This window comes from Molothrus ater, chromosome Z (genome assembly GCF_012460135.2).
Source record: "Molothrus ater isolate BHLD 08-10-18 breed brown headed cowbird chromosome Z, BPBGC_Mater_1.1, whole genome shotgun sequence".
Lineage (NCBI taxonomy): Eukaryota > Metazoa > Chordata > Aves > Passeriformes > Icteridae > Molothrus > Molothrus ater.
In genome coordinates, this window is record NC_050511.2 from 32,648,093 (window position 1) to 32,675,907 (window position 27,815).

Sequence of the window (27,815 nt, forward strand, 5' to 3'; positions counted from 1 at the left end):
GGTTATGGTCAGTTCATCACATGTTGTTTCTCCCACAGCTCAGGAAGGGGACTCCTTCCCCTGCTCCAGTGTGGGGTATCTCCGTGTCTGCAGAATTGCTTCTCTCACATATTCTCTCTCTGCTCTTCTCTGGCCACAGTTACATCTACAATCACTTTTTTCCTTCTTAATTATGTTACCATGTTATTGCAACTCTGATTGGCCCAGCCTTGGTCAGTGGTGGGTCCATCTTGAAGCTGCCAGGGATTGGCTCTGCTGGACACGGAAGAAGCTTCTCGCAGCTTCTCACAGAAGCCACCCCTGTAGGTCCTCCTACTACCAAAACCTGGCCACTCAAACCCAGTACAGTAGTCTGTCAGAATACTAATTATTTATGTATGGTTATTTTCCCTCCAAAGATTGATTTCTTTTTCATGAATGTGTATTTTGTAATCATATGGCCATACATGTGACAGTATGTTTGCTCATTATTTGTCTACACATCTATTAAATCTGACAATTTATATGAATAAATACACATTAATACATTTGCAACTAATATGTATATTCTGGCTATTTATGAAATATACTGATACAGTAATTTCATGCTTATTCAGACATCTCTTTTAATTCTAGTCTCACAAAGTATCTGAATTTGAAAGTAAATTAAAATGGTGAAATTGTAAGAGTTGATCATGAGTATTTTTTCTATCTTTATAATCTTTACAGTAGTTGATGGTTCTGTGAAGATGAGTCTTTGTCAGTCAGATAGGTAATATATTGCCACTGCCTCTCCATCACTCCTCTGATTCTGTGTATTATGAGCTGTTCCTGAATATTCTGGGAGAAATATTCAAGAGTGCATAATTACAGTCCATCTGGATATTCCATCTGTGGTGAATTCTTTATGCACAGTATTGTGCACAGGAAGTAAGTAGGAGACTTGGAGAAGTATTCTACACATTCTTAGCAATAAAGCCTTACCATTCTTTATTGCAGTTTTCTCCTGGTGGCTGTTTTCTATTTTTTGTGATAATGTTGACTACTTGAATGAAAAAATATAGATTTTTTTCCTAACTTTAAAATTCTGTCTTTAAAATTAGGTGGGAGTATCAAGCTGCTGAAAACGGAAAGTTACCTTTTCCTTTTTTACTATTTCTTATGTGTTGTGTTCATAGCCACAGAACTGAATGTTTAAATACTGACTTTAAGAAGCACTTTTTTGGTTTTTTCCAATTCAGTAAGTCTTTGCAGAAAGAGAAGGGGAAAGATAACAAATGGTGAGAAGGAGTTAGGGGCCTGCTGAACAATATCTGGAATTTTCCAAAAAACAGTCAGAACTGCCAGTTCTTGACATGTTTAGTCCTTTAACAATTAGTATTTTCTTCCTTTTTTGTTTCGTTTTCTTTTCAGGTAAACATATGCTCTTTTAAAAATTTGTGGGTGGATGCATACTTCTGATTTTGTAATTAGTACAATGATTAGCTATTCTTTTCTGGGGACTGAGAAAAATGTTTAAATTACTAGTGAAGTGTTCTAGGCAAATTTTATCTACCTTTTCCAGTCTGTGTTGTTCTGGTTATCATTTAAATGAAAAGGAAATGTCTAATAAGATTCAAGTCCAAAGATATATATTAACAAAACTTTCCTGTTAGCACAGAAGACAGAGATGATTCTAGCTGTTTCCAAATTTTTACCAATTGAAGTGTAAGAAAATAGTTGCTCACAAGGTGTCTAAAAAGTAATTTCCTTATTGTTGAGCATAAATGAATGTAATGTTAAAAATCCTTACTCATGTTCTCAGAAAGTGCATATGCCCTCTGCCTTAAAAAGGAGGTTAAATGCCTTCTTCCTAAATAAAAATACAACCTCATGTCTGTTATCAGTAATTTGCTGGGAATCCAGACTTGATATGGTCTAAATACATGTCATTCATAATTTCAGTATGTTTTATTTTATAAAAGGAAACCTGATGTCAATTTCCTCAGTTTATGAATGATGTTGGAATTCACTTTCACCTTAGCAGATATCTGTTTTCATCAGGCATTCTAAAATCAAGGGATAAAATCTGTAAAAAGAGACTGAGCCTTCCTGTATTAAAATTGTCTTTGTTGTGTTTCACTTGTGTTTGTCAGGAAGAAGTAATGGATGGTTTTGTTGTTCTACCATACAGCTTTTCAAATCCTGTTGGTCAAAGATGAAGTGGGTCAAGGGAAAAGGAAACTGTTCCTTCCATTCCCAATTTCTTTCTATTCTTATTCTGTTGCCCAATTATTACTGGTAGTCATCAAATCCAAAATCAATGTTCGTGCTATTTGTGCCCTTATTTGTTTATGAATGTAAAGAATGTGTTGGCAGGTAGTTATGCCATTTCCTCCTGAAGCAGGAGAGTGGATCCATCAAATCCTATTCAGAAAAACAGCAAATGCCTTCTTTAGAAGCAGTAAACTGTTGGCCTGCTGTTTCTCCATGGAGGCAGTTTGAAGACCTCTTTCATTCTGAGACTCCTGAATATACTGTGTCCTCAGTATATATGAATGGCAGTGGCATTCCCTTCTGGTCTTCACCCTGGTGTTTCCCACCAGAAGTTTCTTTCTACCCAGGAGCATGGGTGCCTACCACTGGAGTCAGTAACACAGTGGCTTTGTGCACCATGGAGCCTTTTTTTGTTAGGGAAATCCTTCACCAGGCGTGTACTGCAGACAAAAATGTCCTTCCTTTGATGGTTTGTATAGGTTTCTTTGTAAATGACTATGACAGTGCTCTATTGTGTCTTTTTTTTTTTTTTAAGGGGTGTTTTTCTCTTTGTGTAAGCAGACTTTCTGCAAATATTATAGCGTACTATAGTTTCACAGTTCAAGTACCATTTTGGCAGCGGTGTTGAACTAACTCATCATCAGATTTGATGACTATTAATTAGGAATTAAGTTTTACATTCTAAGGCTGACAGTTAACTATGTTTTCTCAGTGGGATGTAACTGTGCTTATGTAAGACCATGGTAATTTGATAACTGAAGATAGTTGGCTTTATGACTTGTGGGTCTATTCCTTGAGGGAGAAGATGTTATTTTTTTATGTAGAAGTATGACAGGTAGAGCATGTCTTGCTGAGTAGACTGATATGATGTATCTTTCTGCTATCCTAGATGGACAGTTACAGGTGATGCTGTTTCACTGCCTTGCTAACCAATTCCTATGAACAATTGCATAACAATTAGAAGGGAGGAGGGTAAAAGGGGCTTGAATGGGCCATGTATTTTCTGCTCAACAGAAAGGGTTAGGTTTCAGTGACCTTTGGCTACGCTTCTGTTTATGTTGCTTGTGTCTCCTTTGATAATACTGAACATGTATAGTCTTTTCTATCCCTTTTGCAGTGGTATTCTTTACTATCTGCATATAATATGTCTATTTATAGAGTTTTAAATTGCATTTTAATACATCCACATAATAAACATAACACCTTGTGTGCTTTGATCAGTTTCTTTGGCTATGGGAAATAATTTTTCTTTTCAGTGGAGTACAGTAAATGCTGATATAAAAGCTACAACAGGCATTCAAATGAGTGAATATTTAGAAAAAGATGAAAAGCATGTTTGTATTATCTTTGTGTGTTACTTAAAGAATGTTCTAAATGTATGCAGTACCACTGTGCTGGGGGACTGTAGTCTGAAGTAACATGGGAACTAACATATTAATATCAAGGTAAAGGTACATATTCCCCAGATGCATGGTTTTACCTTTTTCAGCTTTTATTATCTTTAGAATAGTGTTCCATTTATTTCATGAATACAGAAGTATTAATTGGCCATGACATGTTCCAAAGACAAAAGAAAGGTCTAATTCACTCTAACAAACTTGTTAGTCACTGTTTATATCAAGAGGATTGTGAATCTACAGAGAGTAACACTGTTTTCTTCTACATTTGCTTTGTTTATAAATCAAAAGTTTTTAAGTGACCTGCAGTGTCTGATTGTAGTTTAAAATGTTGCTTCTAAAGCAGACCTCCACCATGTAGCACAGATATTTATCCCTTAAGATTAATTCTTTAAGTTCATTTGGGGGAAAGAAGGACCAAAAAAGAAATACAAATATTGTGGTGCTTTTAGAGTATTGGGATTTATTTGTTCTGTAATGAAATATTTCATATTCTAAGATGAAATCCTTCTAATGTGTGTAATTGCTTGTTTCTATGAGCAGTGGGCAATTTGTGAATGCTAAACTCTTGATTTCTGAATGACCATATGTATTGGTACTTCTAAACATTTTTTTTTTATTAATAAGTATGATTTTTAACTTGGGATTTTTAGTATCTAAAGTGTATAGCTGTGATGCTTAGATTTGTTTCGGCTGTTATTAGCTGTATCAATTTCTAATTGTTATGATTTCACAGTATTTCGGTTGAATGATTTGTGTGATTTATCTAGTGAAGTACATGATCTTTAACTTAACAAAAACCAGGGTTTAAACTTTTCATCCATCCTAATTCAGTTACTGTTTGCTTTGTTCACCAATCACTCTGATCCTCCTAGCAGGGGACAAGACCTAGAGAACAAAACTGATAGTGACTGTGTAGATAAAACAGCAATGAATTCTGCTTTTAAGGCATAGAGGGAATAGTCTGTAAAAGAATAAAAATTGGAATGAAAGTACAGTGTCTTTAACCCGCAGATCTATTGTACCTTTGAAAAGCTTGTACTCTGAAAAAAACATACTGTGATGCTACAGAGATTAATAATTATGTGACAGAACACTTTGAAGAGAGGTCACTTTAGAAACTGACCAAAAAGCTTGTCAAGAAAATAGACCACATTATAAATAATTACAGAAGTAAAGAATGCATTTCCTTAAAATGTCTATGATTGTTTTAGTGAAATACTAGGTGTCGTAATGTATTTTATTTATTATATTATAGAGATGTGTTATTTATTTTCTGATAGAGCCCCTTTTTAAACTTAGTGAAGATAATGGGGTCAAGGGTAATACTCCAAAGAGATAAATAGGAGAAGTTTCCCATGAGATGCTACAGAAGGTAAGATACCAACCCCAACAAACAGATCTGAATTTTAATATAAGAATCATATATATATATATATATATATGTATATGTAAATGTCAGTACTCACAAATTTAAGCCATCATTTTCCTTCAAAATTTAAAAATGTGGCTTTACGGAATTTTGCTCAGAAATTAATTCTAGGGAAGTAGCTGTGAATGTTATGTAAGATAAACATGGGTAGTGTCAGAAAAAATTAAAAGAGTGCTTAGGGGTGTTATGCTAAAAGCTAACAGATTATCTAAATTGTAAGTATAATTTTACCCCTTAACTTTGGGAACCTTAATACCTTTGCTGGGTATTTAACTTTAGATGATATCAGGTGTTAATCTCCATAGAGCTCCTCTACAGAATGGAATTGATGCATAATAATGATAAATTCATTGTTTGTTGTATTTAAATTTTAGCACAATGTGCAAATATTTTCTACGTTTGTGGGTCTATTACTTTTTACAGGATAGTACTATATGTATGTAGTGTTTTCTAGCTTAACAAATAATGGTAAGTATTTTATCTTTATTGCTTAACATTCTACAGGTTTTGCCTCATACAGTGATGGGATGTTCTTAACTAGTTGGTATTTGTATTGATATTTGTAATATACACAAGTAATTTAGTATGTTAACAGGTGTTCACTTAAGAGGGCTCACTTGTATTTTACCATATGTTTTGTTTGCTTGCAAAGAAAAATCATCCTTCAAACAGTATCATGCCTTTTGTTTGTCATTTCACAAAACTATTTGTTTAGTTACTTATAAATCTTTAAAAGCATGCTTAAATTGAATAAACACAAATCTATAACATTGAATGTCAGTTCAGGTATGTCTATTTATTTTTTATCTGTGAATTAACTTGTAGGAAGTATGGTAATTTACAGCAGATGATGTGATTGCATATACTTGTAACACTTGCCATATGGTCAGGCAATGAAGGCTGTCATCTCGTTATTACTGAATGACAAACATCATGTTAAAATAATAACACACAGAATAGGAAGTGCTCACATTCATTTATCTTAAGGTAGAGTGAGTAATTGAAATAATATGAATGCTACCATCTGAAATGTCACAGTTTATGCTTGCTTATCATCTATATTTCAGAACTATAATTTTGTTTGCCAGGTACTACATAATTTTTATCTCTATGGATATACAGAGTTATGATGTTACCTTAGGGATAGGTGTCGAAGCTATTTATTGTTTATTTCATTCCAGTTGTCATACATGACTTTAAATGCTACTGAGTGCAAAAGGTTCCTTTAAAGAACTGAGAAAACAGTATCAGAATCTCAGTTTAGGAAGATGATTGAAGAAAGGTATCGGTCTAACACATTGACATAGGGGTGGAATGTGCAAACAATGATTTTACTTATAACCCTTTGTTTCACTAAAGCATTTGAAAAAAAAATCCCTTTTATTTCTAGTTTCACCCATTAACTTTATATAGCCATAATGTGTTGTCTCTTCATATTAAAGATTTCCTATCAAACTCATGAGTTCAGTATCCAATTCACAAATACGTATGAAGTTTGAGCAGCTCTTGTTCTAATTTGCCCTGTACATCAAGAGCTGTTATTTAGCTGAATCATATCTTTAGTACCCACTTTGTACAACATTTAATAAATTTCAAAATAATTTAAGTGTGGGCAATATGTTGTTGTAAAAACCTAAAAGTAAAAACTTACAGAAATAATATGGTTTCAATATTTTCAGTGTCAAAGATAGTTTTGACATTTTGTATTGCTGCAGAGTGTGGGAACTGGCCAGTATTTTACAAGATTGGGAGTTCAAGTTACCCATGCACACGCTCCTATAGCTCCTGGAAAAACAGCCTTTCCTAACAATGTACAGAGAAACCTAGAACCCCTAACATATTCCTTAGTGAAAGAGTGGGGATTGAGCTTGTACAAAACCATCCAAAAAATATTTCTCCAAGTATTGGAGTAAGTCATTACTGAGCAGAAAACTTGCTCTGATGCCCTTTTCAGGTTTCTGGGGATGTCTCATAGACTAAATAATCACATTAGTATCTGCTAAAATTAAAATCACCCCCTATTTCTGGAATTGTCCTTTATGTGGATATTCAGGAACATCACAGAGAGTCAGATTATTTTTAATGGACTTCAATATCCAAAAACCTCAAAGGACTTCAGAAGCAAAATATAGGTATAATGATGTTTTCCACAAAATTTTTGTGAGGAACTTGGCAAATTAGTCTCTTTATTTAAACAGGACAGATTTTTTTCTCTCTGTGAATAGAAAACACACACTAGCTTCCGTATTTTTAGGTGCTGAGTTTCTGATATCTCTTGTTAGGATTTGTTCGGGGTTTTTTGAAAGATCCAATTAATATTTTATTTCTGTATTTACGACACTTGAAAGAACTTGTTGCTTCAGATAGATAGTGCAAAATTGTCTACATTTCAGAGTAGTAATCTTTCTGAAAATGTTTTTTAAAAGTCAATTAGTATGTATAACAAAATCAGTAATGAGCTCAAGATGCATAAGGAAGATTCATTAGCATGGTATACTTAAACTTCTGTGTCATTTTGCCTGGAATTTTAAGTTCTTTTACCATCTGCCCTTTGTTCAACAGCTGTATTATTGCAGCTAAAATGTTTTAATCTGCACTACGTAAAGTTATTTTAAAATTAAGGACTACAGATAACTTTTGTCCTTGCTCTTCATGTGACATTATTGTCATATAATAAATATATCTGAAAACATAGTTTAGAGTTTTTCAAGACAGGCTGAAATATTGTAAATGCTAAAATTGCCTTTTTTAGGTACAACAACTAGAAAAAAGATTCAAAGCTATTGAAGGGGAATGAAAGAAACAGAAGTAAATAAAGACTTACTGAATGAGAAAGTGCATTTGAAAGAATCTTTAAAAGTACAAAAGGAAGATGCAGACACAAGAAAAAGAGTGCTGGAAACACTACTTAAGAGGATTTGTGAGGTAAAAAAAGAAAAAGCAGAACTTCAATTCGTGATTGATGAGAAGGAAAAAGAAGCTGCCTCTTTGAAGAGGCAAGTGACAGAAGCTAACAGGTTGAGAAATGAAAGTGAAGATTTGCTGAGTCAAGTGCAGGAGCAGAAGTGTTTGCTGGATAAAGCCAAAGCAGTGGCAATCTCTGGGTAATGTAATTGCAAGATAACAGGCACCAAGGTTAAATTAAAACCAGCCAAGAAAAAGAGCTCTTTGGGACATCATGGAGCTTTTCTCAAACAGTCCATCAAGGTTATGAGTAATGTGTTTGAGAACTTCAGTAAGGACGGCTGGGAGGATGTGAGTGAAAGCAGGTACGGCTCTCATTAACGTAGCCCTGTAGAGGGGACACTGTGCATATGTAAAGCACTAGCAAATGGAGATTGAATTTCAACTACTGTTGATTTGGTATTCAAAAAAAATACTGTCAGATCCTTTGAAATATCTTGGGAGGTCTTGTTCGGAGCTTATTGACTGAAATTTGCATGCGAAATTAGCCACAACTGCATGAGTATTTGAATAGGTGCCAGGAAACCCAAAAGAAGGCAATGCTTGATTTCTTCCAGTGATGCTATTTTCATGCAGTCATGAGGCTTGAAATTGACAGTTTGGCAGGTTGATTTAATTTGCTGGCCTTTTGCATATTCACCACTGACAGCTAAGGATTCCCAGGCAAGCCTGGTAAGTCGGTTTAGTTATCTTGTGACATGCCGACCCGGGAGGAGAAACATTTTTTCCCCTTAATTTAGTTAGATAAATTTTGAATGACCCATTTCAGCTTGCTAGCAGATGTCTACAAGCTGTTTAACATCCTTTAAATTAAGAACCATCCACACTAATTATTTCCTGTATGTTTTATGCAGTCATTGTACTAACTTTAATTGAATGATGGTTAAAAATCTTTAAAGGTGATGGTTACCACATACAATCCCAGTCATGAATCAAAAGGCTCTCAGAAAATTCCACTGGCAAACGTCATATAAACAATGAGAATTTTTGCTTCTCCTTATTATGTCCCCATATACTTGAGCAGGCAGCAGTTAGCCACTAGGTAAATGGTTATCACACCTTGTCTTTCAGGACATTGTTCTAAGAAACAAGCAAAGAAATTTATCAAGCCTGTATGTCCTATATATTCCAAGATACAGGAAATATGGGAAAAGAGTAAAGAAAATAGAATTGTCTTCATAGGCTTTATACTGGCTCTATGCGTCATATGGAGCAAATCAATAGTGGCAAATGAAGCCTTTCTACTACTTCTCCCCATGCAAAATAGGGGGGTCCTGAACACAGTATCTAGAGGGAGAAAACAAATTAAGAACCATGTAATTAGTCAGTTGTTGTCATAAATGTAAAGCTTGGGGGTTTTTTATGTATAATAAAATATTGCAGATCTGATTTTAAAAAGAAACTTACATGTTTGCACATATGGAAACATGGATACATGTTGTAATTAGTGAGTATTTAATTTGCTATGTTGTTCTCTTTAAGAAAAACATTGAGCAAACACATTGTCATTCCACTTATAGTTTGAAATGAAAAGTATTTACATAGCTTCACTTGTGGCTAGCCGTAAATACTGCTTTTAATAATTGTACAAATGTTGGGTTAGAGAATTCTTGTCGTAGCACAGTGAATATTGTTGAAGTTTCAAGGTGTTGAAGTTTCAACAACTTAGGGAAGTATCTTAATTGAGTTTCCTCTTCTGCTTATTAATACCATTCTTTATTTCTAGTAGCTGGCTCTGAGGTTTTAGATGCAAGCATTCAAATTTCTAAGTAGAACATTCCTTAAAGCAGGTGAGGGAAATGTGTATGTAGTTAGAAATGTCTCTGTGGCTGTACAACAGCCCTTTTAAACCAATGGATTGATTTTGTTCTCATCAATCAGTGAGACATACCAATGTGTCAGGACAGGTTTTAAAAAGTATAAACATGTTTATGTGTTAACTCTTCTCATCAGTTTGAGGCCTTTTCTCTGGTTAAGTAAACTGCATCTCTAAACCATGGATTTTTTATGATGATGTAACTTAATTTGAACTCAGTTATGCTGTTTTAAATACCTTGGTTTAAAAAGTAACAAATCAAACTAGCCTTCTGTTTAGGGATTCCTTCACAAATCCGCTCACACAAATGATGATATATAGCGCCTGATGTTGTAGAAGAGGATATATCCAAGACTTCAAAGTAGACTTCCCTGAATATAAGAAAGCAAATGATAATATGGGGTAAGGCAGTGAGAAACTGGAAATTACGAGCACATTGAGTGTAATTCTAAGGAAAAATTGTAAGAAGATTTAAAGTTTCAGGTCCAGTTTCTCTGCATGGCAGGAATCTCAGTGAAAGGATTAACAAGTTAACAGAATTTAAGAGCATTCTAAAGGGGTACTGAATAGAGCTTTCACTGAAGTGTGATTTCTGAGTTTGTCTCAGTCAACAATATAAATAAAGTTCAAGTGAAACAAAATGTTGTTAAGGATTGTGCATTTACTTGTTATATTATAAAATGTGAAAATGAAGGAAAGTAGAAATTTAGTAGTTTATGAGCCATTCACATTCTAGAAGTACAATCAAGCATTGTTTCATTTATTTCACTTCTGTGAATTGTCACAAAAGTTGGCTCTTAAGAAGCAGCTGAAGTCTCAGGCCTCTGCATTGTAAAGTGAGATTACATTGACAGTAGAACTTGATAAAATAATTTCAGATATAGATTTTTGCTTTATTGTATTTGTAAAGTTTATTTCTTTGTGCTTATGCATTAACTCTGGAGTGTTTAATATTTAGATTGATTTTGGTTTTGGTATTTTTAGAAAGGGGGGTTGTTGTTTTTGTTTTGGTTTTTGTTGTTGTTGCTGTTTGGGTTTTTTTTATTTGGTTGGTTTTTTGGTTTTGTTTGTATTTTGTTTTCCTACATATGCTGCTTTAGTGACTCTGAAATACCAACTTCTGAAAGTTTGGAAACAGTGATTAGGAAGACAGTGCAAAACACTGATCCACTGCCAGACGGAAGTAAACAAGAAGAAAAAAAGCCCTGCAATGTGCTTCATTTAGAAGTCCAAAATGAGCAATATTATTAAAAGGTACATATTGTTTTGTTCTCATGGGTGGAGTTTTGGAGTTTAATATTAGCACTGCTGTCTGCTTTTAATTAATTTGACTCTCAATATAGAAGTGTAAACCTGTTTCCAAATATTCAGTGGGTGGATTCATTATATTTTAGAATATTTTCTGAACGGTAAGTCTGCTGTCATGGATTCACACTGTCTAGATGCCAGGCATCCACCAAAGCCTCTTGTTCACCCACCTCCATAGCTGGACAGGGGAAAGAATATATAAAAAATGGTTTGTGGGCTCAGATAGGGATAGGAAGAGATCAGTCATCAAATACTGCCATGGGTAAAACAAACTTGAATTAGACTTATAAATTAAATTTTTTACTAACAAAATCAGAGGAGGATAATGAGAAATAAAAGAAGACCTTAAAAACACTTTATTCCCACTCCTCCCTCTTTCCCAGCTCTACCTCCTTCCCCCCAGCAGCACATGGAGGCAGGGAATGGGGTTATGGTCAGCTCATCACATGCTGTTTCTCCCACTGCTCAGGAAGGGGACTCCTTCCCCTGCTCCAGTGTGGGGTGTCTCCCACGGGAGACAGTTCTCCATGAACTTCTCCAATGTGAGTCCATCCTATGGGTAAGTCCTCCACAAACTGCTGCAATGTGGGTCACTCTTCTATGGGGTGCAGTCCTTCACGGACAGGCTGCCCCAGCCTGGGTCCCCAGTGGATCACAATTCCTCCCAGGAAATCTGCTCTGGTGTGGGCTCCTCTCTCCCCAGGTCTGCAGGTCCCTGCCAGGAGCCTGCTCCAGCACAGGCCTCCCACGGGGTCCCAGCCTCCTCTCAGGCACCCCCTGCTCAGCTGTGGGTCTCCACAGGCTTTAGGTGGATCTCTGCATCCCTGTGATCCTCCATGGGCTGCAGCTGCTTCACCAAGGTCTGCACCATGGGCTGCAGGGGAATTTCACCTCCTGTCCCTCCTTCTGCACTGACCTTGGTGTCTGCAGAGTTGCTCCTCTCACTTATTCTCTCTCTGCTTTTCTCTGGCCACAATTATATCTGCAATTACTTTTTTCCTTCTTAATTATGTTATCAGAGAGATACTATCATTTCTAATTGGCCCATGGTGGGTCTGTCTTTGAGCTGGCTGGCAATGGCTCTGCTGGACATGGAAGAAGCTTCTAGCAGCTTCTGGCAGAAGCCACCCCTCTAGCTCCCCCACTACCAAAATCTGGCCATACAGACCAAATATACCTATAAAACTATTTGGACAGAAATGTGAAAGATGATTTGAAAATGTAAAGTTGCTGTACAGTGCTGTTTCACAGTCCAGGCAAAAATGCCACAGACATCCCATTGAACTTTCTCTCAGTCAGAAGCACCATACAGAGCAGGCTGACCTAACCCGTAACAGGGAGATAGCAACACCCCTCTCTCCCTCCCTTCTAGCCAAATGGTGTGCTGACTAATCAAGCTTAAATGTCTCTCAGTTCGTTTGTTGTGCACTGGATGAGTTTCTCCATCTTAGAAAGATGCTTTTGACACTCTCTGTGTCCAGAAGATTCTGTCTTGAGAAAAGTTTGCTTTTTGCCTCTTCTTAGCCTATTTACATGGATTGTCTGGGATTTGAACTGCTTGTCTCATTGCTAACATCTATATGCTGTTTTCTCACAGAAGAGAGCCAGCTGGTTGTGTCCCAGGTCTTAAGAGGCTCTATACAATCTGTAACAGATGACTCATTCTTGGACTTTTTAACAGTGCCTAATAGATTTTCCCTCCTATGTTTGTCCAAATAAATCATTTAATGGAATTTTAAACATAACCAGATATTATTATTTCTTAGTTCAAGAAACAGAATACTGAAAACCTGAACAACTTGCTGCTTTTAGATAACTAGTTTGAAATTCAGTATTTTGAATGGTGATATAACAGATTTTGAAAAAAGATTGTTTCCTTAATTTCCAAAATTTTAGTCCCAATGCAGACTCTCTGGTCTTGTTACATATTCTTGATGGTGTTATTTCATCAATACTTTTGGTGAAATAAACTGAAAAAAAGGAAAATTCTTACCCATTAATCTATTGGTAACAATACATAGTTTGAGTAGGTGCACATGCTTGTATATGAAGATCTGACAGAAATGTGCTACTCAATCTCCTACTCCTGAGTGAGGACATACAAGGCAGGGAACCCAGGACACTGTCCTCTCTTCATTGTTAGTATAGCACAACCACTACAATTTCTGTAGGGCCTGTATTTCATTTACTCTCTGTTCCTAGTGGAGAAGATAGATACATTCTGATAGACATTTGTAACTGACTGGTGGAACTGAAGCAGACTCAGGAAGTGTCTGGAGAGCACTAAGCAGTTAAATATGCCTCAGTAGAACTCCCCCATTGCAGGAAAAGGATTTGAAAACATGGTTTATGAGTGTGAAAGAAAGTATTGCACAAATAGCATTAGCAGTTGGGAACACCAGTTTAACAGAATTCTTTAATCCATCCAAAGGATTTAAGGACCCTGCTGGTGGGTATTCTCATACAAAGAGAGGCTAAAGATATTTCTGAAGTCTTGAGCTGTGCAAAGGGTTGGTGATGAGATCATTTATGATACAAGGACTTGGTCATTTTTTCTCCACGTGGTAGGAATATACTATGCCCTGTGCAGTATCAGCAGAGTTACTGTAACTCTCTCACAACTCATACATTTATTAGAGCTGTGGCTTAGAGTGGAGATCTCAGTCTTTTTGCTACAGATGTGGATTGTTTGCTTGTCATGTGCTGAGAGCTCAGTTCTTGGTCTTTCAAATTGTGTGGTGATTGTATATATCTAGAATTCATGGCTAAGTTATCCTGCAATGTCAGCAGTTTGTTAAGTGCAGTTAGTAGAGAATGCGTTGGTCTTCGCTCTTTTAAATTTGCTTAACAGCTATTTTAGATATGAATATTCCCAGGAATATGTTGCATGATATGACCTAGAAATTGAAATCTGAAAACTTAAAAAACTGGAGAAAGATTGCAGTGTTCCTGATCAAAAATGTTTAAATATACACTGAGCATGTAATACCTAGTAAATTAGTACACAAACCCACTGACAGTCTGTTCCAAGATGTGTTTGTTTGAATTTGTGCGTTTTTAGATATTTAGCTCATTTTTTTAAGGTGAAATTCTCATATAAAAAATGACTGTCAAACAGCATCTTTTCACACAGTTAAAGTTTTTCCTAAGTCCCACCTAGTGAATCCACTGACTGATATTAGGTTTTTCATTACCTTTTGTTCATGTTTGGCCCTTGTAGCCAACATAGCCAATGAAACAAATTAAATGTGTTTTGTGGTTTAGACCTTAAAAAACCCCAGCCTGTTAACAAGACACTGAAGCCTCTATTTTTGATAATCTTAATCAGAAATTCAAGACACATGTAACTTCCAAGTCCTTGTTGATTTTGCATTGTTGTCACTTAAGGAAAAGCATAACATGGAGTGTTTATAGGTTGACTGTTTTATATGTTTTATGTTTTTTAGGTCAGTTGTTAATTTACCAGTATACTTACTAAGAAATATTTTTGAGATTTCTGGAGTGTTTTGAAGGGCCAAAACAAAATCATAAATCATGTTACTTATGATGATTTTGTCCATTTACTAATATGCCATTTTATGTCCAGTGAGCATAGCAAAAGGGAGAAATATCACTGTGCAGAAACCAGGCTACTCTGTTACTCTATTGCAGGAAAAAATTAAGCCGCTGCAGAAAGTAGGTAGCTGTTGTACAGAGGAAAAAAAAGACAATGGTGACTTCCATTAAAAATGTTAAACAAACCGATGAAAAATTAACAAGTCAGCTACATTTGGCTGATCAGAGACTTCAAGTTAATAAACTGACCATAGAGGTAAAGTACTTTTCATTATAGTGTCTTGCAATGTTCACGTTAATTCTAGTGCAGTTCTGTGAAATTTTGATAACATTGATTTTTTTTGTATTTTTTTAAATTATAGTCAAAATTATGAAATATTATATATTACCATGCTTTGTGTGAAACACTTATTATGTGCAGATAATATTAGGGCTAGTGTATCAATGCAATTTATTTATCCTTTTGAAAATAAAGTGGTCTTCATGCTGATTTTTTACATGTATTCAAATGACTGAGGTAAGTTTCACTTTTAGCCTGTGATCTGCAGACCTTCCTGAGAATCTGGTTAGTCCAGGACTAGTACCTGTTCCTCTGTGAAGAACAGGCACTGTCTCCATACGCCCCAAGACAACTAGAGTTTTCTTCCGAAGGGGACTCAGACCCATTCTGTATCTATTTAATCCCATCTTTCTCTGTTAAGGCGAAAAGCCAAAAAACAAAGTTTATGGAAATAGAGACTAATAAAGTATTTAGTTAACAACCTAAGGACACAAACTTTCTTCTCTGCTTCAGTCTTCATTTCTCCTTAATCCGTTTCCATGCTATTACTCCTTTCTGGTTTTCCCCATTCTCATGTATATATGTATTTTGTGTTAATCTATATGCAGCTCCTCAGCTGGAATTCTTTTCTGTTCATACTGTAGTGATTGGCCTGCCCTTTATAGAGCTGAATCAACAAACACTTATGCAGTAATTGTCTCCTGTTGGTCACACACACATCCTGCTTCCAGAATTATAGTGCTACAACAGATGGACTTGCTGGAAGGAGGCAGACATTAAAAAAGAAATCAAATCCCCTCCCCCTCAAACTTCACTGTGTTTTTGTCTTTGCACAGAAGGCAGAAGCAGTATCAGGAACAGCACTTTTCACTTTCTTAGGACTAGGGAACTGCTAATTTCTAGAGGAGAGAAAACTTCATTTCTGTTACTTATTTTGCATAACTATGTATGTGTAATGAATTGTTTAAAAAGAGTTTCCAAGATCATTGGAACCAGTGAAGATCTGCCTATCTTACAAACAGTATCATAATATAAAGTTTCATGGACAGTAATTTAGCGAAAATGTTCCGATTTCTCAGACATCTTCATGATTTGCCTTCCTGAAAGACTACTCCTTAGGTGTCTATTGAAGAGCAATGTGAGAAATAAAATAGGAAATGCTGTTATCAGGGAACTGTTTAAAAATAAAAAAGAAAATAAATGGGGGGAACAAAATTTATGTAAAGATAAGAGCTGCTGTAATGGAAAAGACTGACTAAAATTAAAAAAGCATTGCTTTAAAACCAAACTGGTTTTCTATCACTCAGTTTTTCTGGAAGGTTAAAAAAAAAAATGGTCACTGGTCTATTTAAAGGGTGGTGCATTCTAAGCAAAAATAAATAAAGGGTGTTTCGGGTACTCAAGGAAAAAATCTTTATTAGGCATGCACATTTTTTTCCTTCTCAGCAAACGATTCAAATTCCCTTTCTTACAACTAATTACTCTTCAGGTGCCATACTAGTGCTACCAAGTGGGATATTTAAAGCAGAGGCTTGGGCTACTTGCCAAGTGAAAATTAAGGAGGTAAAGAGCCTACACAGTCACTGCAGGGTACACTCATGTTTTAGAGAGAGAGCCCTGATTCAGACAGATCTAATGGTTCTAAAGCACACTTGTGTGGGGGACTTGTATGAGTTGGTTTTTGGTGTTTTTTTTTTTTTGTAAGAAATGCTATCTAGAAGTGAAGTTTTAAGATACTGCAAGGGAAATAATGTTTTTTAAGGTTTTCTTGTTGATACTTTTGTTACTTTAGATTTTAGAATTTTCTTGAGAGGTAGAAGGTAAAAAACAAGCAGTCAAACCATGGAAAAAAATACTGATACAATCTCTAGATTTGGAGAAAATCTTAAATACTTCAAGAGTGCCAAAATTACTAATATCCAAAAATAAGCATCTACAGTTAACTGCCATAACCATAAAGTTCTGGGTAAGCTTACATTAATAGTGAACTTTTGGTCCTAGGCTAAGGTAAGTTTAGCTGTCTAGCGACTGTTAACATTAACATCATGGCTTGGACAAGATGCCATTTTGCCTGAATTTATCGAAGAGAATAAATGCTTTAGCAGACAAGGACAGATGTTTCTGCAGTCAGTCCTTCATTTTAATCCCCAGGGACTCTAGAAGATCAACTCTAGATTTAAGATTTAAATATTCCAGATGTTCATTTTGAGACAGATTTTACAGTTCATGCAACCTAAGGACTCTCTAGTATCTGCTGGTTTTCACAACATATACGTGCATGGTTTTGTGTATTTTTCTTGAAAATCCACCCAAGCATGTATGTAGTGTATATTTGTCTGCTCTTAAGAGTTCAGAATTCTGGATTTAAGTTCTGGTTTTGTTTGGCCTTATAAATGCTTTGCAGTAATATAGATATCTGGCTTTGTTTGATTTCTGCAAAAGCAATTCCTTGCATATTTTAAAAAAATGGCTGTGAAGTGACTGCACATGTGAGAATCAACACTTGCATTCTCCAAGGATTTACATTAACACTGAGTCAAGACCATCTGTACAAGAAGTACAGTAGTTACATTTTGTTATTGGTGTATAGAAATCACAGCTGGAGCAGATACTAAATGTGGAAGCCATGGTATTTATTGTTTTCTTAGTTTCTAAGAAAAGCATTTAAAAGAAATTGTTGGGGAAATTCAGGATCTTTTCTCTAAGGTTTAGTGTTCCCTCTACTCATTTCTATCATTCAGTACTTATAAAAAGAGGGTTTTTATTGCATACAACACAGTAATCATAATTAGTTTTATGCAGTGTCATTCTTGTGGCAAAAATCCATAAAAATTATATTGAAAAAGAAATTAAAACCATAAGTAGTTTAAGTCACTAGCGCTTCTCTTATTCATGTGAAGGCTATTCAAATGTCCGCTGCTCAAATGTACCATATTTTTGCACTTCCAGTGTTTCTCAGATGATGTCATAGGAAAGCTGCATTTCTTTACAGAATACTGTGGGCAATTGCATAGTGCCTGTGTAAGTCTACTTCAGCAAAACTGAATCTCAGAATAATAACAAATCGACTGGTCAAATGCTGACACATTCTTTGAAGAGGATAATGTGAAGGTTTCAGTAAAGTTTTTTTCAGATGCCTTCCTGCAGATATACTGCTATGCTTTTGCTGAACTGGGAAGGTGCTTTTAATTTTTTTTAGAAGCATATTTTAAATCTGAGCCACACTACACATTTTTTTTTTTTGGCTGCATTTTAAATACACATCCAGACTTTATTTTAGCTATTTGATTTTCACTTTTCTTTGAATTTTAAGGGAACTCTTTTCCCCTGAGATCTTAGTTTGTTTATCTAGTAGATTATCTCAAGGATAGAAAGGTATGAGCATGAAAAGTAGAAAAGTAAAGTGCTAAAGGAAGCTTTTTTATTCTTTAAAGGTTGTGGCTTACTTTACATATTCTCTTGACTACTTTTTATTGCTCAGTGTATCAAAGCATAGGCCAGAGTTCGGTGTTGCATCTGCAAAACCAGCATCACAGCTTCACTTCTCTTATGTACCCAAATAAAAGTAAATCTGCTAATTTAGTATTCTTTGGTTGCACTCAAACAAAGAAGAAATTTATGATAAATTTAGATGCATTGAAAATTATTGACTGAAGTATTATTTTATGCAAAGATGTCACTTAAATTCTGGTTTTCATTGAAGTTTTTTTCACTCTTTAAAGATGCATTATCACACTTAATATAAGTATTATATTTTATATATACATATATATAAATATAAATATATAAATATATGTATAAATATATATATATATATATAAATATATATATATATATATATATATATATATATATATATATATATATATATATATATATATATATAAAATGATTTATGTATGCTTGTTTCCTTAAAGTAAATTTTAGGAATAAATTTGAAATTATAAATGAAATTTTATTTGTCATTCTCCTGCAGTAGCTGAAACTGCTTTTGCAATTTCCTCATGTATTGTTCATTCCAGCAAATGTGTAATTACTTGGACAGAGTTTTTTGGGTTTTCTAGATAAATGTAGTCCAGTTAGAAATGGTTGTAAACCTATCCAGTTATTTCATGTCAAAACACTTCTATAAATGTCCTGGTTTTATATATTTGAAGTCTCTTACATGGATGTACTCCAGAGAATTTGTGTATTTTTATTAAGTTCATGAAAGATTCTGCATTTTAGTGTCACCTCTTCTAAGCTGAGTTTTGGATTTTCTTCTTTCTCTGGTAGCATAAAAAGATATTTCTCATTATGTACATTAGATAATTTTAATTATATCTGTAGAAGATCTGAATGATAAAAATTTATTGAAAGTTTTTGAATTACTGAAATTTGGAAGACTAAATTAATCAAAAATAGTAATTAATAGAAATAAACTTTGTATAAAGTTACTGCCACATCAGCATATGCTAAGAAGCATTTTTCTATATTAGAAGAAAGAACCTGCATCAAAAGAATTAGCATGTTATTGTAATATTACAGATGTTGTAAGGTTGTACACATTTCTGTAACTATAGCTAATATATCTATATAGTAATGGAACAGACATTTAGATTATATAGATGATACAGAAGATATCCTGTAACTTTTATGTTATTAATTTCATGTGATATGAGCTTTTTTAATTCACCTTTCCTGTGATTTGATCAAACTTTCCTTTGCATTTGCTCTTAATCTTACTATTGGAAAAAATACCCTGAACCAAAACAGAACTCAATTTGCATTTCTTTTTGTAAAAAAATTCTCAAATAAGATACATCTTGAGACCTGGAAAAACTCAACATATACTATCATAATAGGATTTCCTTCTGTGTTCACATGAGTGTTTTATTGAATTCACTGTGATCTGCTTAGTAATTAAAGTTAAGCATAAAGCTGCACTGGATTCTTGAACCTTCTCTACTATGTAAAGTCCTACAGATAATATATGGTTTTGTCAGAGGATATTTATTCACCAATAAATCTCAAGCAAAGAAGGTCATTGATTTGGGAATAATTATTCATATGTTGCCAAGAGATTACATTTCAGATCTGGCAGATTCTATTTTCTAAGAGATTGTCACAGAAAACCTGTTTGTGTTGCAGTTGGACCAGTACTCTTAGGTTTACTCACCAGACCAGTCCATTAATTATTCATTAATAACTACTGCTATTAACTATGGAAATGATTTTACTAAACCTTTTATGCATGTGCTTATTTCCAGAGTTAAAGGAAATTTCAATATACCCTACTTATCCTGGTAAAATTAAGTTTTATTGTCTCTAATCTTGCATATACATCTCTCTATAGTGAGGGATTCCTTTTTGTTTTCAAACTTTGGAGAAGGAGCAACAACAGGGGATGTAGCTACAAATTTTTGTTGATATTCTCTGATTTAGTATTCTGATAGAATGTGAAACGACATGCAAAAGTAGGTGCTTTGGGTTTCCGTCAGCCATATATCCTCCCTTGGAACTTCCAGTTCTCTTCCTGGTTTTTGTGATGGATTTTTACCTAACAGTCACTCTTTTTCTCAGCCTAAATAAATGTTTTCCCAACTATGTTCTTAAGAAAAGTTTTCAAGACTCATGAGAAACTGGGGAGATAATTTTGTATTGTGAACATCAGTGAGCTGATTTTCCTGCACTCTCCAATGGACTCCTCTATGTTACTTCTCCTTTCCTTTGCTCCTGTCCTAATTTGTGAAATAAATTTTTCTCAATGTAAAGGTACAGAACAGAAGATTGGTGGAGGAGAGTGCTTAGTATGGTTAGCAAGGTATATACATGGACTAGGGGAATTGGTGACAGACAGTTCTTTATTGGAAGAGTTGCATTTTCTAAGGAGTTGGATGAATAGGGTTTACAGTAGTAGCTCTATGACTTGAAAGTTTCAGAAGTTTTATAAGCAGATTCATTCATTTTTGTTTTGTGCCTCTGTGCAACAGTCATTGCTTATTGAAGTGTAAATATGAAATCAAATTTAAAAAGCTGTATCCACCATACTTGCTTTTACATAGAATTTGGACTTGAGCTAAGCATTGCTACATGGAACACAATGGAGACTCAATGTCTCAAGTCATGCCTTAAGGTTAAATTGATGCATATAAGTACCCCTTAATCATTTTCACTAGCTCAGAATCTCACATACCATGAAATTAATTTTTCAGTTTATCACTCACATCAATGATAGCATTATTAGTTTCACCAGGATAATGGTTTACACCTTACATATCTATTTTATCTGGATATACTATGAAATAAATGACCGTCTTTTTGCTGTTTGTTTTAGAAGTAAAATCTTGCAATCATTTTTTAAAAATTAGTGACAGCATAAAAAATCCAAGCCAGTGCAATAGGATACCTTCAGTCACTGACAACTACTCTTAAGCTTTTAATCATCCACCAGAGTCTGATTGAAGAGTGTGGATTGTTATGATCTCACTGTGTTTTTAATGAACAAATCATTACATCATAATGAAAACCAATATACTGCTCAAGTTTCACATTGAGTGAGGCTGAATGGCTATCTCTTGGGAACCAGGGACTCTAAAGAAAAATTAGAGTCCTAGGAGGTAATGCTGAGCATGAACTCCCATTGCCATTTTAAAAAATTTAAATTGCCAATTTAAAAAACACAGTCCTCAAATGTATGAACTGGAGTCTGTATAAGAGGAATGGAAAGAATATGTTTTCTTGGACTGGCATAATTTGACTGGTCTTAGAATAATGTGTATAGTTCTAATACACAGAATCCAAATTAAATTAATTTTAAAAGCACTTCAAGACTTATAGGAAGGATTTGAAAGTATGTTGTTCCAGAGAACAAATGTGAGGTTTTCAGAGAGCAGGTTAGCAGGTAACTCAAGTTTAAATGTCTGAGAAAAAGAAATCCTATAGAGTCATCAGTCTAATAAAGAAACATTAAAAAAATAGCAAAGATAGAAACATAGCAGATATGAGATCTGTAATTTTTAAGTGACTGTAATTGACTCTTGCCAGTTGGAGTCAGACAACTGCAATGATATTGGCCAACTAATCTAAAAAGGAAGAATTGGAGAGAAATCAGCTGCTTGTGGTTGGCTGTAGGCAGATTTTTTGTTAAAGGAATAGAAAAAATGTTGGGTCTGTAGGATGCATGAAAAAGTAACAGAGAGATATTTGTTTGATGGCAAAAGCTTAATAAATGGGAAGTATAAACAGGAAGGTAAATTCTCAACTTCAATAACACTGCTCACCTGAAGCAATGATGGAAGTGAGTTTATGTCATTGAGCTCAGGTGGGCACCAGTATTTTTTAAATTAATGCTAAAATGAGTTTAGTGCTGCAGAAAAGAGATGTAAACATGGACGATAAATTTAAGATAGTCAAACCACTTGTTTTTAAGAATCTCCCTGAAGCCAAGCAAGACTGCTACAATAGTGATAAAACATCAGGTTATAAGGAAGAGAAATTCTGAGAGCCATTTTAGCATTAAATTAAAGCCATCATGACTGAAGACATACACATACAAAAAGTCACGGCACAGGGAAGGTGGATATTAAAATGAAGTAACCTAAAGGAAATGACCATTCCATGGTGTGCAAGAGGAACATTTAAAGATCATCAGTCTTAAGCAGAAGATACGCAGAGAAAAAAAATGGCTTTTTTTGTAATATACACAGAATATAGGATTATGTTAGTCCTGTAAAACCCTTTAAATTTTGCTGATTGCAGAGCTGAGTGAAGGTTAAAGTATTTGATGTAGGTAGTATGTAAGTTGGTAAAGGAAAATGCAGAAAAGGAAAGATAAATTATGATTTTTTTAATATATACTTCTGATTTTACCAGGAGGATTGAGCATAAGAAAATACATTTTTAGTGAGGTAGTCATGATATTTTCTAAAGAAAAAGCTTTCCATTTTCACTGGGGGCATAGAGACAGTCTAATTTTAATTTTTTTTTTAGTCTAAATCTTGATAAAGTCCTCAAGCTGAGATAGTTTGTTAAAGGTTTGACTTCAAAACAGTAAAAATACTTACTTCCCAAAGTATTGTTTGCAATATAAACTTTGGCAGGAAAAAAAAAAAGACTAAATTTCCTATGAGAAAAATGAGGGAGATGCATTCTAATAAAAAGTAATTTCAATTAAAAATCTGCACCCTGCTGCTTATGCTGCACTTATTTGAAAACTTTACAATCTCTGTCACCAAAAGACTAAGATATGAGGAAGCCTAAGTGATAGGAGGCATAAATTTCTGTTGTTATTTTAGGAAGGCCTATATTGGGGAGTGAAACTACAGGTTGATGACTGACAGTCTCAAGACTTCTATTTTGCGTAGTTACTCTGAAGAAGATAAAAGCATATTTTTAATTAACATAATTTTGATCAGAAGTCATTATATATAGCTTAGTGTGCATTTTATTGCAGCCCACTGTCATAGATACTACTGTGTACAGTTCAAAATATCCTTTTATTTTCTTGAGAATTCCTCCAAGGACTGTGAATATTGGGTTTTCCTGCATTTTTTATATTTCTGTCAGGCATCATAAAAGTTCAGTTTCATTGGTGTTATTCGGCTGCTGGTTTGTGTTATTTATGACATTCTTCATAAATAGGAGTTAAAAACTTTATATATACAAGCACATATTTTCCTATTTCCATATACTGTAGTGTGTGTCTCTAGACTTGTCTTTACACTAGCAGCTTTTGTAGTAGACATCGTGTGCACAGTATTCACTTTATATATGTCAGATCCTCAAGGGCCATGGCTTTTGCCAGATGAAGCACTTTTGATTTTGAGGCTGATGAAACATAGTGCTATTATTGATCTGTGCATGACACAGCCAGTCTCTCTGCTGGCAGAGTGTAGCAACATTTATCCAGGAATTTGTGAAATGTCACTCGGATCATGTTCGTAAGGTAAACTGTGCAAAATCCAGGATTCAAGATGAAAATCCATGAGGAATTGGACGTGACTTTCTTATTCCTTCATCCTCTCTTCTAGGTCAGCCAAGTGGTATTTGTTAAAACAATGTCTGTGTTTTGTATTAGGTGTTGAAGAAAGTATGATTATCACTGGGAACACCCTGTACAGTGTAGACAATACTGCTGGTTTTCTCAGGTTTTTAAGTTGCTTGGGAGAACAAGATTTCAAGTCAGTGAAAGTGATCCAAGCATTGCAAGTGTGTAATTTTTGTTTTCTTTGTAGCAAGTGGATGATTCCTGTACAGCTGCAAGTAGGAAACTCGCCTTAGATTTTCTAAAGGAATTTAACTTTCCTTGCTTTATTTTGAATGTAGAGATTTGTGGCAATTCATGTTTGTCAGTAAGATCTCATTAAGTAATAGTGGTCAGAAAGGGTGTGTGACAGTCTCTACAAGTAAAACTGTCATAATATTGATAATTACATATTTTCTTTCTTTATAAATACGATTGAGAATGGCTGCACATTTTTGCTAGTATCAGAAGCAGATTATTTAAAAAATACTGAAAACTAAGGGATGTAACAAAACCCCAAACTTCCATGTACTATTCCTCTATTTGTCACTTTTCCAGACCTCCTTATAGATGGTGTTTCAGTTTAAAGAATTGTTTTCAGGTATAAAAAAGACACAGAAAACTGTAATTCTTAGTTTACATTTTTTCTTTCCGAAGTGGTTATAATAGTAACAATTTTAAAGTTAGCCATGTGTCATGGTTTGACACTGGCACAATGCCAGTGCCCCCATGAAGATACCCTCTCCCTGGTAACTGCTGTGAGATGTGAGCAGGAATAAGCAAAGCAGGCTCCTACTTAGGAAAGAAAAGAAAACAGAACTTTATTAACTACTCTACAACTACAAATAAAAAGGAACACACACACAGGGAAAATGAAAACCTCACAAATGCATTTCCTCCTCCCCCTACCAAATTTCCAACACAATACATCTATTCCTCAAATCACCAACTCTCGGTCCAGCACCACCTTTTAGACAATCAATCCTCAGTTCATCAAGAGGAGAGGAGTCCTTCTTGTACCATGGGCTTCCCCTGGAAACACAGTCGAAGCCTCGTGTGTTTCTGTGTCACTCGTGGCACCGCCCGGAGTACATCTGCCGTCGTGACCTCTTCCTTTCATGTCCAGTGCTCTCACTACTGAACACAGACCAGAGCTGCTTCTAGGGTTGTCTTTTTTTAAGGATGCTCTGTCTCGATCCAAAAAAGGCACAGTCTCTCCTTTGGGACACCTGTCCCCACAATCTCTCCTTTGGGACACCTGTCCCCCCCATATTTTCACCCCCTGGGGCCGAGGGGCACCAACACTGAACCCTCTTGGTTCTGTGGCCATTGCCTCCCCCTAGAATGCAGTCTCTGTGTCACAAAGAACATGGGTCTGTCCATGGCTGTACAAAAAGGGTCCAGCAAAAGCCACTCCATCATCTCTTCCCACTAGGATTCTTCTCTATTCTTCCACTATCTCTCGCTCGCCCAGACCTCTCTCACACTTGCACATTTCCTTCCTCATCTTCCACTCTCTCTTCCAGGAGAGGTCAATGATCTGTAAAGTTCTCATTCTCCAAAAAGGGGTTAAAAGCTCCTACAAGTGGCCGGCTGAACCCCCCCTCTTCTCCGTCCCAGCCGTGCTGCCGGCACAGGCCCATGTTTATCCACTTTCAAGGTTACAGTCTCGGGCACCGTCTCTCTCTCTCTCTCTCTCTCTCTCTCTCTCTCTCTCTCTCTCTCTGTGTCTCTCAGGGGGGGCTGCCCGATGGCTCCCGGTCTCTCTCTCTCTCTCTCTTCCACCCTTCCACCCCCGGGCTCAGGCCTACCTCTCTCGGCCTCATGGCTTTCCCCTCCCCCTGCCCAGCCAGCAGCTGGGCCGGGGCAGAGACCCGAACTCTTTCCCGCCGGAAACCCAAGAGGGCCCTCCCAGGGGAGAGCTCTGCTTTTAACCCTGTGTTCTCAGAGGCGTGTCCATGTCCCAATGGCCAGGTTAAATGCCAATATGAAAGTCTGAATATCTATTGGCCCAAAACACAGCATCTCAAAAAACACACTTCCTGTCAAACCACCACACCATGACAAAAAAAATTATAACCTTTTTTTCAATTTTAAACATTAAAATATTTTTTAAAGTCTTCTTGTATTTAATTTAAAAATCAGTTATTAGGTAAGAAAAAAGAAGTTTTGTTGAACTAAAGTTCTGAGTTGGCTGTCTTGGGAATTTTTTTCCAAAGCTGGCAGGAATTTTTTTTTATTTTTCAAAAATAATTTCTGTAGTTTGAATCCCAAGGGACAAAATTGGAATTTAATTGAAACGGCACTTGGGAATGACCACAGAAATGTTCTTGCTATCTACTTTTTCAAATATTTTCCAGCATTTGTATGTAAACAGTAAACCTAGAGGGGAGAGAGTTGCTGCTGTTGGTCATGAAAAATACATGCATAAATGAAGCCTTAATTTTTACATGTTATCCCTCCCTTTACAAGATTACCACATGTGAAATCCAGCATAAAGTAAAACTCAGCAAGTTGTAGGAAAAGGCAAAATAGTCGTTGGTTGGGTTTGGGATTGGGTTGTGGCTTTTTTGTTTGTTTTGGGTTTTGTTTTGGTTTGTGGGATTTATTTTGTCTTGCAGATATGTGTGTTGATTTTGCAAAGATCCACACAGGCTGAACAAATACTGTGTTTCTTAGGGTCACAAAGGTACTTCATAGCATGAGGGCCACCAGCTTGTCAAATTACTGCTCTTCATAGCAGAGCCATTGCTAGCTTGTCAGGCATTATTTTTTTACAGAGAGTTTCACAGAGGACATTTCCTTTTCTACTCAGCAATGTCAAGGTACTCTGTGTAATATTGCACCTTGGTTTGACACCACACACAAATCATATGTTGGAAGAAAGGAACAAGAACTTTGCTAAGTATAAAGCATAACAAGAATGAGGAAAGGTTGAAGGTCTGTTGTTAATAAAATCTAAAAATAATAACAGATTAATAGTAAAAGACTGAAGAAGTGTAACATCCACCTTTCCATGGATAAAGGACCATTTAAAATTAGTGATCTGTTTTTGCTTCCATATCCTTTCAAAAGAATGGATTTAATTTTCCAAAAAAAGACCACTTCTATATAATGCACATTTTCTCTCTGAGGACACTGAAGATGGCTGCCAGGAGAATCTTCTCTACATTTAAACAAAAATTTTCATTAATATTTTCCTTATACTGTGTGGTACATATGCTATGTTTAATGGATTCTTGACATCTTAAAGTATTTCTTATTTAGCAAATAATTTTTTTGTCCCCATTCTCAAAATGGAAGGTCTTTTTAAAAGATAACTAGCACAGGAAAGATACCTTAATAGAGAAGAGTTTGAACTCTAGAAGCTCGAACTGGATCTTGAACTAGAAGCTAGTCCTTGAAAACTCTTCTTGGACTCCAAGTCCTCCTTTTCCTCCATGCATTTTATTACTCTCTGGTTTCTAGTAAGATTTTATCAGTGATCAGAAAGAAGGACCAGTAACAGGTCCCACATCTTGTCCTTCAAGAACAAGTGTTCTTTTGGACTCCTTTGGATTTCAGAAGAGGAATCTTCACCAGTTCTGTGCTGATAGATCTGAAAAGCACCAGTTTCCTGTTTGACCTTATTATTTTACCTGTCATACAGTGAAATTTCTTTGTCTAGATTGTTTTGCACGAAGGGAATTGGCATTTTTATTGGAGCTTGCATCTTACTCAAATTTCTTATTCTCACAGTTCTCTAAGCTTATGTGTTCAAAGGTAATGCTGGTGCTCTGTTGTCCTGGCTATTCCCTTCCACTACAGGGAGAAATTTTGAGACA

At 35.5% G+C, this 27,815-nt stretch overlaps 1 protein-coding gene across 1 annotated transcript in view; it reads left to right on the forward strand.

The window, feature by feature from the left end:
• Positions 1-27,815, forward strand: part of CNTLN (centlein) — a 169,139-nt gene that overhangs the window by 97,899 nt on the left and 43,425 nt on the right. The window contains 4 exon segments of the mRNA XM_054517974.1: positions 39-166; positions 7,854-8,333; positions 10,945-11,027; positions 14,739-14,827. Coding sequence (XP_054373949.1) covers positions 39-166; positions 7,854-8,333; positions 10,945-11,027; positions 14,739-14,827 — 780 coding nt within the window.